General features: G+C 44.0%; 3 protein-coding genes across 5 annotated transcripts in view; 2 read left to right on the forward strand and 1 right to left on the reverse strand.

Moving 5' to 3' along the window:
• The first annotated feature begins 1297 nt into the window (after nucleotides 1–1297).
• Nucleotides 1298–6394, forward strand: CDKN1B (cyclin dependent kinase inhibitor 1B). The gene is made up of 3 exons (XM_081060462.1): nucleotides 1298–2264; nucleotides 2806–2935; nucleotides 5061–6394. The coding sequence occupies exons 1-2, from the start codon at nucleotides 1790–1792 to the stop codon at nucleotides 2925–2927; spliced, it is 597 nt and encodes a 198-aa protein (XP_080916588.1). The 5' UTR covers nucleotides 1298–1789; the 3' UTR covers nucleotides 2928–2935; nucleotides 5061–6394.
• Nucleotides 6395–9446: 3052 nt separating this feature from the next.
• The window catches only part of APOLD1 (apolipoprotein L domain containing 1), a 43522-nt gene continuing 36141 nt past the window's right edge, over nucleotides 9447–16827 (forward strand). Inside the window, exon 1 of one of the 3 annotated variants that reach the window (XM_081059895.1) lies at nucleotides 9447–9745. The gene's annotated coding sequence lies outside the window, so the exon portion shown is untranslated. Of the gene's footprint in view, nucleotides 9746–11789; nucleotides 11869–16827 lie in introns of those variants that run through there. The other 2 variants (XM_081059896.1, XM_081059897.1) reach the window with 2 other exon arrangements.
• Nucleotides 14279–14668, reverse strand: LOC308502299 (NADH dehydrogenase [ubiquinone] 1 subunit C1, mitochondrial-like). Its single transcript, XM_081059899.1, has one exon. It carries the CDS (start codon nucleotides 14665–14667, stop codon nucleotides 14437–14439), a length of 231 nt encoding a protein of 76 aa, XP_080916025.1. The 5' UTR covers nucleotide 14668; the 3' UTR covers nucleotides 14279–14436.

Raw genomic sequence — 16827 nt, forward strand, 5'->3', positions numbered from 1 at the left:
CGGTTAAAGACCCATTGAGATTTGTCTGAGATCTGACAGCCCTGCCCATGCTGTTTTAACGCCTGCTACCCTGCTGCCCTTGCCAGATTGATAGGTAAATTTCAGGTTGCTGAGGGGGAGCAGAGCAATGCCTGAATAGTATCTGCCGTGAAGACATGGTTGTGGTGGTTTTATAAATCACCTCATAATCTGAACTTCAGAGTATTTTCACCCTTCAACTACTTGTAGCCTTCACTTGGCGTCTGAATGTTGTTCTGGGTGGGAGGGAGCAGTGCATCTGGTAGGAAAAAAAGGTGGAGGAAGGAGCTGGAGCATTTGGCGGCGGGACGAAGGGAGAGGAAACTGCTACAATCAGGGAAAGAACTGAAAAACAGAACGTGGAGACGAGTTCCCACACGCAGCCCATGTCAATTGCCTTAACTGCTCGAGAAGCAAGAACTGGGCCAGGGGTGTAACTTCGCTTTCGGAAACTAAATGTGTCTGAGACATCATCAAAGTTTCTTGGGGACTCGGGAGACCAGTCGAGTTTTCGATCTTGAAATCTTACTTTTTATTGAGGGAGAGCTTGGACTCAGAACAGACAGTATGATACACGCTGAGCCTGCCGCAGGCTAATGTATGGAAAGGCGTTCGCCCTGGCTTCTTCCCTAAGCCCTGTGCCCCCCCCTATCAGAGCAGAGACCTCAGGTTCAGGGTGAGCTAACCACTGCTCACCGGGGGCTCTCAGCCCCTCAGCCGACACTTCTCCGCCTCCCCCGCAGCGCGAGACGTTTGTGCAGCGGGGGGGACACCAGCTGCGGGCAGAGCTCCCGCCCGCAGCCTCCGGCCCCCAGCGGCCCGCAGTGCGGAGAAAACTAGATCGCCACCGAGGCACCCACGGAGGCGCCAGCCACCTTCGAGATCTTCTGCTCCAGCCCGTCCGTCTCCCCCGCGCGGGACGCGAGGCAGGTCGGCGCTTGGGGACCGCCGCGCGCCCGCCGGCGCCGCGCGGGGACCGGAGCCCGCGGCCCCGCCACCCAGGCCCCTCCCCGGCTTCCCAGCCGTTTGGCTAGCTCGTTTGTCTTATTTTTAATTTCTCCGAGGCCAGCTAGAGCAGGTTTGTTGGCAGCAGGGCACCTCCAGCAATCCCGCGACCCGCCAATCTCCGGGCGGCGCTGTCGGAGTCGGCGCGCGCGGGGGGCGGGGCGGCGGCGGGACCGCGCGGGGCCACCTTAAGGCCGCGCTCGCCAGCCTCGGCGGGGCGGCTCCCGGCGCCGCGACCAATGGGTCTCCTCCTCTGTTTAAATAGACTTGCGGTGTCAATCATTTTCTTCTTCGTCAGCCTCCCTTCCACCGCCATATTGGGCAACCAAGAAAAGGGGGCTCGTCTTTTCGGGGTGTTTTCCTTCCCCTCCCCGCTCCCCACTTTCTCGCCGCCCCGAGACGCCGACGCCCGCCAGGTTTGGAGAGCCGCCCGGCTCGCGGGGCCGCGGGCTTGCAGCAGCCGGGACGTGGACGGGCGGCGCCACCCCCGCCTCTCGCCTCTCCCCTCCCCTCCCCGCCCTCTCCTCGCCCGTACACTTGATCCGCGGAGACTTTCGGCGGCCCAGCCCGGGCTTCCTCTCACCCCCTCCCCAGCCCCGGCGCGCTCCTGACGCTCGCCAGTTACTCGTCGGGGTTTGTTGTTGTTGGCTCCTCGGGCAGTCGCGGGACTTATAAGAGGGCTTGGGGCTGGGTCGGGGCGTTTTGTTTTGTTCGGTTTTGTTTTCCGAGAGCGCGCGCGAGGCGGTCGTCCAGCCCCAGGAGGAAGATGTCAAACGTGCGAGTGTCTAACGGGAGCCCGAGCCTGGAGCGGATGGACGCCAGACAGGCGGAGTACCCCAAACCCTCCGCCTGCAGAAACCTCTTCGGCCCGGTGAACCACGAAGAGTTGACCCGGGACTTGGAGAAGCACTGCCGAGACATGGAAGAGGCCAGCCAGCGAAAGTGGAATTTTGATTTTCAGAATCACAAGCCCCTGCCGGGCAGATACGAGTGGCAGGAGGTGGAAAAGGGCACCGTGCCCGAGTTCTACTCCAGACCCCCGCGGCCACCCAAAGACGCCTGCAAGGTGCCAGCGCAGGAGAGTCAGGACGTCAGCGGGAACCGCCAGGCGGTGTCTTTAATTGGGTCCCAGGCAAACTCAGAGGACACACACTTGGTAGACCAAAAGACTGATGCCTCGGACAGCCAGACGGGCTTAGCCGAGCCGTGCACGGGGATAAGGAAGCGACCTGCAAATGACGGTAATGACCCTCTCGAAACCATAAAATGTCCGTCTGGGGCACCGCCTTGCCTGCTTGGGGGTCTTAACCTCTCAGTTTTCAGCGTATTCTGAGAGAGCTTTCTGGGAGCCCGCTTTCGGAATCTTAGGGTGTGAGTGCTATCTGACTGCTTGTCTGTCGATGATTTGTCAGTCAGAGGCCTGAGGTTGTATTATCTGATAATTTCACTAAGCGAAAACATCGCTGTCCCCTCCCCCTCCCCCCGCCCCCCCTCCCGTCCCCCCCCCCCTCGGCAGTAGGTTTGGACAACGTTGGGATGTTTATCAGCGGCCTCCCTCTTCGCCATGGAGAGAGAGAGCTTCGGGGCGTAGCAAACACTGTTCCGTGAAAACAACCTCATTTTGTCCCCTTAAAGGCCACTCAGAGTGATGGGTCCAGAATTGTGGGTGGAGGTGGTGGGTTTTTCATCCCCTGACTACTGGGCCAACTTTTGTTAGCCATTGTTTTTTTTTGATAAAGATTACTTGTGTGTGTTCTTTTGAAAATTCCCTCTTGTCCTTAGATGCCTCCCCTCAAAACAAAAGAGCCAACAGAACAGAAGAAAATGTTTCAGATGCTTCCCCGAACGCGGGCTCCGTGGAGCAGACGCCCAAGAAGCCGGGCCTCAGAAGACGTCAAACGTAAACCGCTCGGTGGGTTGATTACTAAGAGCAAATAACTGACACCCGAATTGGGCTGCAGGAACTCGTGGCCTTTCAAACCCCAAGATACCCATCTTAGTTGCTGGCAGATGAGAGCTGTGGGTTGTTGTTTTGTTTATATTTTGTGAAGTCGAAAAAGTAGGAATGGGGAAGGCTAGGAGTCACCGTGGGGATACTGTATTTCTAAACAGTTTCCACGTCCTGAGATCATTTTCCCCTGAAACACGAAAGGACTAGAGCAAGTGTTCCAGGCAAGCACTTGTAATCAGGGGCCTGTGGATAGGACGGTCAGTTCCTGTGAGCCCCACCAAAACATGCTGGGAACAATAGGGTCTTTCCCCATCTGAACAAGAGCTGGGCTGTGGTCTCATTTCCACTTCATGAGAATTCATTTCCTAGAGGTTTAAGTGGAGTAACACATTTTTGGGCTATACATGGAAAATACGGCAACTGAATGATTACATTTAAATTTTGAGGGCATTGCTAGGTACACATGGCTCATAATTTGGTTAATCAAATAGTTAGAAATGTGAAAAGAGAGCTATGTTGTGTTCTTTAATCTTTATTATTTTCATAAAAGGTCATTTTCCCTGTGTTCTGATAAGTTCTGGGGACAGAGAAGGAACCTTTGTATTTTAAAGAAAGCCAATATAGAAAGTTTAAAAATACTAAGGTTCCTACAGAATTTCTGATAACACTAAAGTTGCAAAGCAGAAGTTAAATTAACTCTGCCAAAGTAAGCAATCCAGGAACACGTCAGCATGTGTATGCTAATCTTACTATAACAGGATGATTTGGATATTTGTAGGGGAAATGAATAGTAGATATCAGGGCTGGCAGGGTAGGTCTGCCCCGCATAAGGGAAGTGGAGATTTTTCCATCTACTAAAATCTGATCAACACGAAGAGCTAATTTGAATAATTCAGCCGCCAACTTTATGTGGATTGGCTATCCATAAAGATCAAAGTACATATTTTTTTTTCAAAGTACGTGTATTAATAGTCTGTAAACATCTTATAGACAGAGACTGGGACTTTTTTTTTTCTTCCCCAAACACACTCATAGCCTAGCATATAAAGAGATCTTAATACGTATTGATAGTAACTTTTCAAATCCTCATTTATAAACATCTAAAAAGAAATGAAAGAACGTAGGGATTAAGGTGGGATTCAAATTTGTTGTGTTTTTAAATCACATATGCATCTTCTTTACATAGATCTGATATTTTCAGAGCTTATACAAAATGGCATTATAACTTCTGTATTATAGCTATATATGTAGTGGGAAAATTGAATAAAAAATTGTTCTGACGCAACTTTACCATCCGCAGCCATTGTTGGTTTGAAACTTGTGGCCTGGCTCATCAGATGAGCCAGAGTGAATCAGACCTACTGGATTTTGACCTGGCCCCATTCTGATTTAGAGAGGCATTTGTTAGTAAATATTGCCAGTTCAAAGAATACTAGAAACAGTAGTAAGGCCCTATGCAGAAGCATTCATGTGTATATTCTGTATATGACTAAGAAACTAGAATATTTTGAAAAAAAAAAGTGTTAATAGAATTTTCTTTGGAGAGCCTTTATAAGTTATATTTTCAATTGTTTTTCAAATATAGAAATTTCACTACTCTTAAGTATTACAGTTTCTTAATTTTCCTATCTCTTTTTTCCTACCATGTTTGAGACCGATTCTCTAGACCAAGTTTTCCCAACCTGTGCACTACTGACATTTTGGGCCAAATAATTCTTTGTTGTGGGAGGCTGTCCTGTGCATTGTTGAATGTTTGGCAGCATCTCTGGCCTCTCCAATTAGATGCAAGTACCCTTTTCCCCCAGTATGACAAGCAAAAATGTCTCTAAACATTTCCAAATCTCCGGGAGGGGGGAGGCCCAATTGAGAACCACTGCTGTAGACAAAATTACACAACACAGAGGAGAGCAAAAATCCAGTGAAGGAAACGTTGGATGGAGAAGACTACAACCATCAAGTATTAGTACTACTTTTCTGTCACACAGGTATTTCCCAACTAAGACAGTGACAAAATAATTCCTGAACTTTATTTGTAATATTATTTTAGTGGCATTCTCCTAATTCTTTCTTCTTGTTTCTTTTGCAGAATTGAGAGTATGTTTCCTTGTTTATCAGATACATCATTGCTTGATGAAGCAAGGAAGACATGAATTAAAAATTTTAAATACATATCCCTGACTCCATGGAATGGACGTCCTGTATAAGCACTGAAAAGAACAACATGATAACACTAAAATTTTAGGCACTCTTAAATGATCTGCCTCTAAAAGCGTTGGATGTAGCATTGTGCAATTAGGTTTTTCCTTATTTGCTTCATTGTACTACCTGTGTATATAGTTTTTACCTTTTATGTAGCACATAAATTTTGGGGAAGGGAGGGCAGGGTGGGGCTGAGGAATTGGCATGGGGGTATGAAGAGCTCGCTTCAATTTAGAGCAAGGAGAAAAATTTTAGACTTGCATGAGGAGAAGCAGTTTGTGGGGAGGGGTTGAATTGTTTTCTTTAAAGATGTAATGTCCCTTTCAGTGAGAACTGATACTTCATTGTAAAAATCCTCCGAATTTGAACACTGGCTACAAATAATTGCTGTTTATTTTTACATGAAGCTATGTCTCATTTGGGAGTTCTAATGATTCCGTTATGTAGCAGCAAATGGCTTTTTTTAAAAAAATAACAAAACTATCTTTCTTCGTGCTCCCCACTAAACCCCTTTAAAATTTGAATTTACCAGTTAATTATTTAGCAGTTAGGTAATCACTGCAGGTAATTCTGGGCAAAAATCTGGGAGGTGTATGGGGGTAGTTCTGAATGCTCGGACTCGACCATCTAATTTTTATCAGATGTGCTGAGAAAATTTCTGAAATTTCACTTTGGGCTGTGTAGACACGGTCAAAATAATTCTAAATCATTGGATATTTTTTAAAAATCTGTTAAGTAATTTAACATAAAAAATAATGAAATAATTTTAAATTTAAAACTTTCCATTCTATTTGTTAATTTGTCCAAAGAACATTGTTTTTACAAAAGTGTATAGAAAAGAGTCCATATGTTATAAGTGAAATGGATACTACATCTTTAAACAGTATTTTTCCATTGCCTGTGTATGTGTATGAAACAAAACCATTTGAAGTGTACCTGTGTACATAACTCTGTAAAGACACTGAAAATTATACTAACTTATTTATGTTAAAAAGAGATTTTTTTTTTTAATCTAGGCAATATACAAGCCAAAGTGGCATGTTTTGTGCATTTGTAAATGCTGTATTGGGTAGAATAGATTTTTTCCCCCTTCTGTTAAATAATATGGCTATGCTTAAAAGATTGCATACTGAGCCAAGTATAATTTTTTGTAATGTGTGAAAAAGATAGCAATTATTGTTACACATCAAACAATCAATAAAGAAAACTTCCATAGCTATTCATTGAGTTGAACTATGCTGTACTTTACTAAGCTTGAGGTATTCGACATGGCATTCTAGTCATATTTACAGCAATATAATATGAAGTGACAAATATCTAGATAATTTAGGCCCACAACTCAAATGATATTTATATGGCTCTGGATATAGTAGTCACTGTGTTCCACATAGTTCTGTATGGGTGGACAAAGCTTTAGAAGTACAAAGTGGAAAAGCCTTATATTCATATAAATAAGATTGTCAAAGTCTCCATTAGTTTAAATATTTATGTCTTCTAGGATATGAATGTCAGAACCAAAAATTCTTACATAAGTGTACACTGATCACACATTTGCAGGATTGAAAATGAAAGTAACATTGATGACTTCTCTAAATTCTGTATTTACACATGCAAAGTGTGAGGAGTTAGAGCAATTGTTCAGACCATCTAATCCACACCTCTTGTCCAAAATATTTAAATATATAAGTCCTGTAGAAATCGGCATGCATTCCACACTAATTTAGATTAAAAAGGTATTCTTCAAACTAAACTGGTCATCACACACAAATTCCTCAATGTCTAAGTTCCCTGCTAGATAATCTACCCAACCAAAAACTGATTAATCTAAATAACAAATCTGAGGGTTTTGAGTCCTTGTATCCCCATAGCAGAGATAGATATTTTTTACTTAAATAATAATAATAATAAAAAAGACATTTTAAAGTCAGATTTACTAAAATGATTCCTGTGATTTCACACTCTTCAAAAATGTGGTTAAGGTGTAAAAGTAAATTATTTTCTCTAGGAATCTGCAAATGGTTAAATCGAAAAAATCTGAATGTGTGTTAAATTGTTTCCCTCAAGTAGTTACATTTACATTGTTGCACCCCAAAAGGAGCTCTAAACAAGATAATTTCAGCGTATTTTGACCCGAAGTTACTTTTTTTTCTTTTTCTTTTCTTTCTTTCTTTCTTTTTTTTTTTTTTTACAGCAGGGTTGACCTTACAGCTGCCGGGAAGAGAAAAGTAGGTCCTTTGCTTGCTGGGCTACATCTTCCAAGTAGGCATTATTTTAATTAAAGACTAAAGGCTGTTTTTGTGATTCTATTCAAAACACGCATACAGAGTGTTTTTCAGGAAGACACTGAGAAATCAAGAAAAACAATTCAAAACAGGGAGGAAGGAGTCGAGAGTCAGGAAATAATGAAATAAAATTAGTTTCTCTGAGCCAAAATGGGTATTTTTTTAAAAAGTGTCTCTAACAAAAGGGAAAAAAATCCTCTTTATAGTTCCATGTACCCTATTTTCCTTTCATAAAGAGGCATCTTCAATGTGAATTTTTAGAGATTGCATTTTAGGAGTGCTGGGCCAGGAAGTGGTGGATGCTCGCTGCGCCAGGCACGTTCCCCGGAACGCAGTCCCTAAGTCGCCGGGTCGATCCATTACACTTCTGTGTCAAGTCTCCAAGTGCGTCCCCGCGATTCCGAGTCCGCTACCCGGGCCAGTGCGCCGTCGTCTCCCCAAACGGCCCCGCAGCCCGGCGCCCGCTCGCCGCCGCTGTTGCGGGGTCGGGCTGGCTGGCGCCTCGAGACGAAAAGGCCATCGAATCTGGCTCCTGCTCTGAAACCTGCAGCTCCCGCACGGCCTGGGTCGCTGCGCGCAGTTCCCGCGCCGGGGGCGCCTGGAGGCCATGGAGGGCGGCTGCGCCTAGGCCAGCGCAGACGGGCTGGACGGTTTCTCAGAAACTTGCCCCCCTCATCCTCTCCTCTGGGCTAAGAAAGAAGCGAAAGCCCCCATTCCTCTCCACAGACCCTCCACACCAGTATCCTGCCAGCTCCAGAGCGGTGGGAGGATCTGAGCGAAGGGGAGAATCTTCCTGAGTTCGTGGACCCTCCAGGGCAGCAGCCCGCGCCCACCCCCACCCCGGGCTCCAATGATCCACAGCCCCGCGCATTTCGAAAGGCTTCCCCGCTCGCTGGCGGCAAGAAGGGCCAAGCGCCACCGCCGCTTGCGGGGTCGCTTCCTCCTTTTCACTCGCTTTGCGAAGTTTCCCCATCGCATCCCGCGCTGACCAGCGCGGGGGACTGGAGCAGGAAAGAACTAGGAAAATGTGGGTCCGGGGGCATGATTGGGGGACGGAGGGGAGCGCAGAAATCAACAGGAGCCGAGTGGGGTGGGCGGCCTTTCGGGCCACGGTGCGCCCACCGCCTCGGCCCCGCGGAACGACCTTTTCTGGCGGCCGTGGAGTGCTGCCTTCGCCATTTCATCTTCATCATCGTTAGCGTCGACACTTGCTCTTCATAAGGTTTTTTAGATTGAAAAGGGTGTTTTAAGAGCTCATCTAGGCTCTCCGATCTGTTTTACAGATTATGAATTTTGTTTAAAAATTTCATCTCTTTCACCTGAGCCACACCCTACGCTCGCTCCCCTCCCTCCCCTCCACATTTAAGGTAAAAATCCTGCAAGCGAAGCGGTGTGGGGAGACGGGAACGAGGGCCCACGGTCATGCTAGAACCACCCCCCCGCCGGGGAGGAGAACCTCTGGGATCTCGGCTCGCGTGGGGGTGGGGTGGGGTGGGGTCATCCTCAGTCAGACCCCGAAAATGTGTTTACAGGTAAACTCAAATCCCTGTGTGTGTCCCCACTCGCGTACCAGGCCTGTCTCGCGTGGGGGCAAACACAGAGTGGGCAAGAATCAGAAACTAAAAGATACAAAAAGAAATCGCTGCGTGTTGGGCGCGAAACTTCGAGGCGCCTCAAAGGAACGTGAAGAAAAGGCAGGGAGAAGGCGAGCGGCCGGACCCCAGGCCGGAGGATTGCATCATTGCAGCTCCCCCGCCAGAAAATGGGCTCCGAACCGCAGCCACCATCATGGCGCTCGCGCTGGGCTGCGCTTCCCGCGCGCCTTCCCGGAGCGCTCGGGCCACGGGCACCGAGCCTCCAGCCAGCATTTTGCAAACATTTCCTCTCGCGCGCGCTCTGGCGCGCGCGCGCCTATCCCCCCCACCCCCTCCTTCCTTTTGTGTGCTTGTGTAAGTGCGTGCGTCCGTGTGAGTGTGGGGACTGGAGAACTTGAGGATTGTTTTTTTCCTCTCTTTTTTTCCCTCCCGTGCTGGTGGTTGTAAACTTGATTGGCATTGGCTGCGCCCACTGACCCCTGCGCCGAGTCCACTGAAGATTTAAGGTGGATCCGAGAGGCTGCAACTACAGGCGGAGTCTCGCACTGGAGCTGGTTTTGGAGGAAAAAAAAAAAAAAAAGCCCCAAACCCAGCGCCCGCCGCGTTTTTACGCATCCCCCTGCGGTACCAGCCCCAGCCCGCCCCGCCCGCCCCGCACTGCCTCCGCCCACCGCCCGCTTCTTCCCCATTGGCCGGTGAGTGCAGTTTGAATTTTTTTTTTTTTTTTTTGGATACTTGTTTTCTTGTGAAAAATACACTACTCAGCTCTCGTGACGAAACCCGTTTCGGCGGCCCGAGGTGTGGTGTTTAGCTGGTTTTGTGGAAGCCGGAGGGAGGAGGGTGGGCGGAGCTTCTGTTCCAAAAATTTCTCCCCGAGTGCGGTTGACAGTGTGCAGGCGGGTAGGGGATCGTGGGGCCGCGGTCAACAACCAGGAGAAGCCTCGGCAGGGACAGAGATGTAGTATAAAACGTTACTGGATGGCCAAGGTGCGCCTTTTCGCCGGCTGCTGGCCAGAGGTTCTAGGGAGGCGCTGGCAAGAGCCCTGGCGAGGACGCACCTTCCCCTGCCTTGGCAAGGTAGAATTGGGGAGGACGGGAGGCTGACGGTGGCTGGAAAAGAACACCTCACTACCAACGGGGGGGAAAAGAAACAGAAGAAGTGCAAATACAGCACAAATGTATTATTTCAGGAGCCACCCAGTCAGAATGCATCATAATTCCGGCAGTTGATGTCACTTTTACTCAATTTGAAACAAAGTTTTGTGTCTCTGATTTCCAGTAAGGAAAAGGTTAAAAGAAAATCAAGAGGGAATAATAAGACTTTGAAAGTGTCTTTCATTTCTGGGCCTGAAAATTAATTCTTTTGATAAAGTAGTTTAAGATTGAGGAGAATGTTATTTGTATTACAGCCTAATGCACAGGATATCGTTCATTAAGTATGACCCAATTATGTTTTATTTTACCGTGAAAAAATTTTTAAGTTTTACCATAATTCAAATTATTCTCCAAATTACTCTATCTCCAGATTAGTGAAGTTAGCATATATACATAGTTTGTTTTTGTCTGTTACTGTTGCTGTGTAGCTGAGGATTTGAACCAGATGTCCAGCCTTAGCCTCCAATCTAACAGTTCCTATGCCCACCTCACCAGTCCATTTTTCAGTTCTTAACTCCCCCAATACTTCCTAGCTCAACTAACCCCTTAAGATTGGCTAACCCCAACTAAGCTCTTCAAACCACTATAAACCAACCTGTTTGTACTCTTAGCAAGGAATTTTTGAGTTAAGATTGTCCCCAAATAGACTGGCTAGCCTCAGGAAGCAGTGAACTCATCATCCCTGGAAATATGAGCCAAGCACTAGTCTGGGTGAGGCCTTGATTTGTAGAAAAGATTCAAATATAGATGAATATTAGGACTCATGATTTTTAAAGTCTGTTACAGACCCTTGAGATACTATATTTCCAACCTTGGAGTTTCTGGGTTTCGATTAAATTAAGCAGTTTTCCTTGCTCATTACCATTTTCTAGAGTTGTCCTGTCCAGTATGGTAGCCAGAAGCCATAGTTGGCTATTGAGCACTTGAATTTGGCTAATCCAAATTGAGATGTGCTGTAAGTGTGACATATTCATATAGGCCAGGTTTCCAAGAATTAGTATGAAAAATAATGTTGAATATCTCAATTTTTATGTTTATTACATATTGAGATGATCATACTTTTGATATATTGAATTAAATAAAAATATTATTAAATTTAATTTCATCTGTTTCTTTTTACTTTTTTTTTTAGTGTGGGTACTAAACAATTTTAATTTATAGATGTGGCTTGCATTATATTTTTATTGGACATTGCTGTTTTAGACCAACACCCATGGTAACTCGAAGCCCTATCTTTGAGATTGGGCGGATAATAATACCGAGTAGATGGTAACTTCCAGCTGCCATCCTGGTTAAATCAAGGCCTAAGTTAAATCAAGGCCCAAACTCAGCCTCTGGAACCTTTAAAAAGAATTCTGCCAACACCTAACACCTGCTGTTTAATCTTTAACACTTAACATTGGGTTTGAGCCCAGACTATGGAAATATGGTACAGATATGTCTGATTAAGTCAGACTTGATCACAGCTTTCCATATTTTGTAAATAGAGTGACTAGGAAGTCCAATATGTTAGGAATAACTTTGGAAAAAAAATTAGATCCCGAACAAAGCCTCCACAGGTAACTTTTTACTAACTTCTTCAGCAGACAGGAAGGTGGTGGAGAGATGGAACAGTGTTCTCATTTTAAGATTGCATATCTAACAGAAGACTTCAAATGAAAAGGTGCGTCATATTCTTGGATAAACATGATAAAGATGGCAGTAAATTTATACCTTTTAAATTAAATTTACACCTTTACATTAAATTCTGATTAAGTTCTGAATATCCTATTTCATTCCATTGTTCTATAAGTTTCAGCATTCAGGACCAAATTATGGTAATTACTGTAAATTAGAATGTTTTCATTTCTAGTAGCACTAATTCTCCACACCCCAACCAGTCTCCTTTTCAGAATTTTCCTGGCTTCTTTTGCTTGCCTTTTCCCCCCATGTGAATTTAAAAGAATTTGTCTAGTTGCAAATATAATTTCTATTGGCATTAAAAAAATAATAAAGAGGCATCCTTATCTCACACTGCATGCCAGGATAAATTCCTGAAGGATTTAAGAGTGAAGTGTAAAAAAAATGAAACCATAGACATACCAGAAGAAACGTCAGAAGATTTAAAACTATATAATCTCAGAGTGGGCAAGGTCTTTCTAAGCGTGACACAAAACATAGAATCCATAAAATATAACATTGATCAATTTGATGACATAAAAATAAAAATGTTTTGCATGGCAAAACTTGCCATAGCAAAGTGACAAGACAATGACATTGGGGTTATGTTGCACAACCACGTGAGTGTCCTTGATGCCACTGAACTGTATACTTGAACATAGTTCAAATGGTAAATTTTATATTATGCCTAACTACAATAGTGAATAAATAAATACATAACTACTGGCAAAATTTTAAAGTGCGTCCATTTTCTATCCAAAACAATCTCATGCAGTGTTCTGGGTCCCAGCCTCTTGAGATAGACATTGGGACAGTGGTTTGACTTCAGGCTCTGGAGTGAGACTGCTGGGGTTTGAGTCCCAGTTGCCTAATTTATTGCTTGTGACACCTTTTGCAAGTTACTTCATCTTTTCAAGTTTCTGTTTCTTTGGTTATATGTTATATAATGAGGAAGCTTACAGCTCTCTCACAGGGTTATTAAAGCTATTGAGCAGGATAACGTATGTGCAGTACTTAGTGTAGTACCTGGTATATAATAAATAATTATCAATATATATTTATAAACAATATAATTAACAGAGACATCCAGTTCTTATTTTGGATTCTCAAGTAACCACAACCAGCACGATATTAACCTTGTAAATACATTTTCTCATTTTTAAATACTGCTGTTATTACCCTTAAGAAGAACAAATGATTTTTTATTGGACATTTAATAAAGATAATATATTGCAAAAAGTGGTTGAAATGGTAAATTTCATGACATGTGTATTTTACCACATTTTTTTAAAAAAAGCTTTAGAAAATAAGGCATTTGTTGAGTTTACGGCCATCTCTAATTATCTCAGAAAGGACCTGGCATAGATTTGTTTGTGGTAGTAAATCAGTAACATTCACAACTGAAACATATACAAAGACAATGGCAAACTAGGAAAAATGTTTGCAATCCATATATCAAAGGGCTAATTTCCCTGATGAATAGTGTCTACAAATCAATGAGAAAAAGCAAACAAACCAATAGAAAAATAAGCCAAGGCTATGAACACCGTTTTCATAAGAGGAAATACAAAAGGCTTCTAAAATGTGAAAACATGTTCAGGTATAGTTTGAAACTTTGGGGATACAAATTATATACAGAATACGCACATTTAAGTAACTAGAGTTACATTTGGATACAAAGGTGGCCATTATTCTTTCTTGATAGTTGAACTTTTACTTCCCTCCTTTCTATCCAAGGCGGACTGATTTTTTTTTCCAGCTTCATTGGCGACCAGAGAAGCAAGGAGTTTGCATGTGTGGAAGCCATGACCACCTTTCGAGTTCAATGTAAAATCCTTCTTATCCAAACTGATTGGTGGCTTACTGGTATCACTGTGCTTTACCCTTAGAAGTCCCCTAAATCAGCTTCTTCATGCAGATACAATGCCCTTTTCCCACACATCTTCTCCATTCCTGGTCTTACTGGACTGTATGTAGGCCGATAATCTGACTCTCCCAAATCATTACTTCTGGCTTTGCCTTCAAGTTCTCTATTCTCTTAAAAGCTTCAAGCAGAATTTATTATATGATAAATATGAAATGTCAAAGCAGTAGAGTGAGAGTATATGATGGAATAAATGGTGTTAAGTTATAGCTAACCATGTGGGAAAATGTTAAATCCCTCCTACACATGCATACACACATACGAGTACATATTGTATTTTATATACTGTAGATTTATCCTGATTTAGCAGTTCCTCTTCTACAAATTTACTTTTGGGAAATAATCAGATGTGTGACTAAAGAAATATTTACCAGCATGATCATTGTAAAGTTATACATTAGACTTTACAAAGAAACAAAAAAGTAAACAACCAAGCAACATCCTCTTAGATATAGGATTAAAGGATTGATTATTTTTTTTTTTTTTTTGAAGAATAGAGAAGCATTTTTATTTTTTCATTTATGATGCAAAACATAAATGCTGACTTGACACATATTCACATATAACATTTTCTCTCACGTTTACAGCTCAACAGATTGAACTGCTTTAGTTGCTATATGGAGCACACCATATAAGTGTTTAAAAAGTTTATTCCAATCCATTTCTTCTTTTATACTCTAAAACATCTTCATTATGTTGTTTAATGAGATAAATCCACATGCAGGCGGAGACGCCCAGGGCGAACCCGACTTTCAGCCAGTCCGGCTTGTCGTGGAGCGGCTCCCGAACGTAGAACTTGGACCGCGCGGAAGAGCCGCTCGGGAGCCTGCTCGGGCGCAGCAGCCTGGACAAGGGGCGCAGCAACGCGCACGGCGCCATCTTGCCGAGTCTATTTTTTTTTTATTGGGAAAGGGAACAGGATTTTATTGGGGAGCAGTGTGTACTTCCAGGACTTTTTTTTTTTTTTTTCCAAGTCAAGTTGTTGTCCTTTCAATCTTAGCTGTGGAGGGTGCCGTTCAGCTTCAAGTTCTCCTTTCAGTCTTAGTTGTGGAGGGCACAGCTCAGCTTCAGGTCCAATTGCAGTTGCTAGTTGCAGGGGGCGCTGCCCAGCATCCCTTGCAGGACTGGAGGAATTGAACTGGCAACCTTGTGGTTGAGAGCCCACTGGCCCATGTGGGAATCAAACCGGCAGCCTTCAGAGTTAGGAGCACGGAGCTCTAACCGCCTGAGCCACCTGGCCGGCCCAAACGATTGATTATTTAATTGAACCAAACGTAGTATATCCAAGAATGAGGCAGATGGCAGCCATTAAAACACCCCAGGTAGCTTTATATATATTAATATGAAAAGTCCATAATATTAAACCAGGTACAACAACATTTATGGTATGACCCCATTTTTGTAAAAAAATGTTAAATTCATGTATATATGCATAGAACCGGCTTGGAAGGTTACCCCTCACATTAACAGTTTCAATTTCTCAGCATAGAATTATGAAGACTTTCATTTTATTAATTTAAGTATTGATTGCATTTTTAATAACATATTTTAACAAGAAAAAAACCAAAGATATATCAAATGAAAAAAAATTATCCTTACAATTTTTTAACACCGAATAAGTTTTTTTGTGTCTCACATACAGTCTTTCTCCTCAGACATCAGCAGAGACAAGGCATTTCTGTAATTCATTTCCCCTCCATTTTTGTCTAGATAGTTTCAGATATCATTCAATCCATGTATGAATTATGAGGAGTGTGTGTGTTTGGGTATATGGCTTTCCTTCCAGGGCACATACGCAAGGTAAAAATATCACCCCATTAACTCAGGGATATCTTAACAAACCATGGAAAATTGAGCCTATTCCATCTTTTTGCCTCATGGGATCCTGTTGGTAACATTATCCCAAACCTCACATTCCTTGATCTTTGGCATTTGGCACACCCCAGGATTCGGCCTGGAATTCAACAGCTCAACTCCCTGCCCATCGTTTAGTAACTTAGGACATAGTGCGGGGGAGATTGTTTTAAATTTCAAGTTAGCAGACCAATCTTGAGCTGTCACTCTCCATGGGACTGACCTGGGCAAATCTTAGCATCTCAGAAAACCAGGTATGGGAGATCACTACATCCAGTTTTCATTTTACAGAAGAGAAAATTCTAATCCTTGATTTTCTGTGAAGTGGGGAAGTTAAACAAGATGATTTATAGGTTCCTTTTGGCTCACAAGCCTGTGATTTGTTTCCTAGTCGAGATCACGCAGTCCGTCCTTGCGGATCAGGCGTTTTTCCCAGGGAAGCTATATTCCTGATTTTTGGCCCCAAGCCATGTATTCACAGAAGTCAAAGGAAGATAGTAGTACAATCGTGTAGGCTGAAGAGTGAACACTTGTTATCTTACTAGAAAAAAAGCCCGTGAATGTATAACTGAATGTGTGCTTAGTGGTACTACACACTGCTTCACAGTCGCATGCAGACTCCTCACGGAGCCCCCGCGAAGGACCAGGCTCCGTGTCTGTAACATGACACACAGGAGCCTTGCCCTCATGGAGCTACAGGCTGTTGGAGGAGATAGACAAGGAGTTACAGCTGGAATTATGTAATGGAATTTAGGTGGGCGTTCTGAAGGATAAGTGCTGTGAAGGGACCTTGGAGCTTCTGCTTTGTGTTCCTACAAAAGGGTCCAGCTGAGGGGGCAAGCAGGGCCTGAAATCCAAACTCTTTCCCCACGCCAGGCTGTGTTTACCCAAGAAAAAAACCTATAAAAATCCATCCCCATGCAGTGCCTTCTGCACATTGTTGAAAGTCCCCTGTTGTAGCGGCCATCCTGCAGGATGCCAAAAAAGTTTGTAAAGGGGGGGCTCACCTGGTCTGGTAATGGAGGCTGGTAGGCCCCTCTTAAGGAAATGACCTTCAAGCTAAGAGCTGGAGGCTGAGGAGGAGTTAATCAGCTGAAGGCAGGAGAGAAAGAAGAGTGATCCAGGCAAAGTACATACAGTCCAAGTGAAAGAAGGTGTCTGTGGCTGGGATGGCATGAATCGAAG

The sequence above is a fragment of the Rhinolophus hipposideros genome, assembly GCF_964194185.1.
Source record: "Rhinolophus hipposideros genome assembly, chromosome: 9".
NCBI lineage: Eukaryota > Metazoa > Chordata > Mammalia > Chiroptera > Rhinolophidae > Rhinolophus > Rhinolophus hipposideros.

What these genes read in the sequence shown, in the direction of transcription:
- LOC308502299 (XM_081059899.1), bottom strand. Translation starts at nt 14,667, where the DNA reads ATGGCGCCGTGCGCGTTGCTGCGCCCCTTGTCCAGGCTGCTGCGCCCG.
- CDKN1B (XM_081060462.1), top strand. Translation starts at nt 1,790, where the DNA reads ATGTCAAACGTGCGAGTGTCTAACGGGAGCCCGAGCCTGGAGCGGATG. An exon ending in GAAGCGACCTGCAAATGACG is followed by an intron (nt 2,265 to 2,805) that starts GTAATGACCCTC and finishes TCTTGTCCTTAG; the next exon opens with ATGCCTCCCCTCAAAACAAA.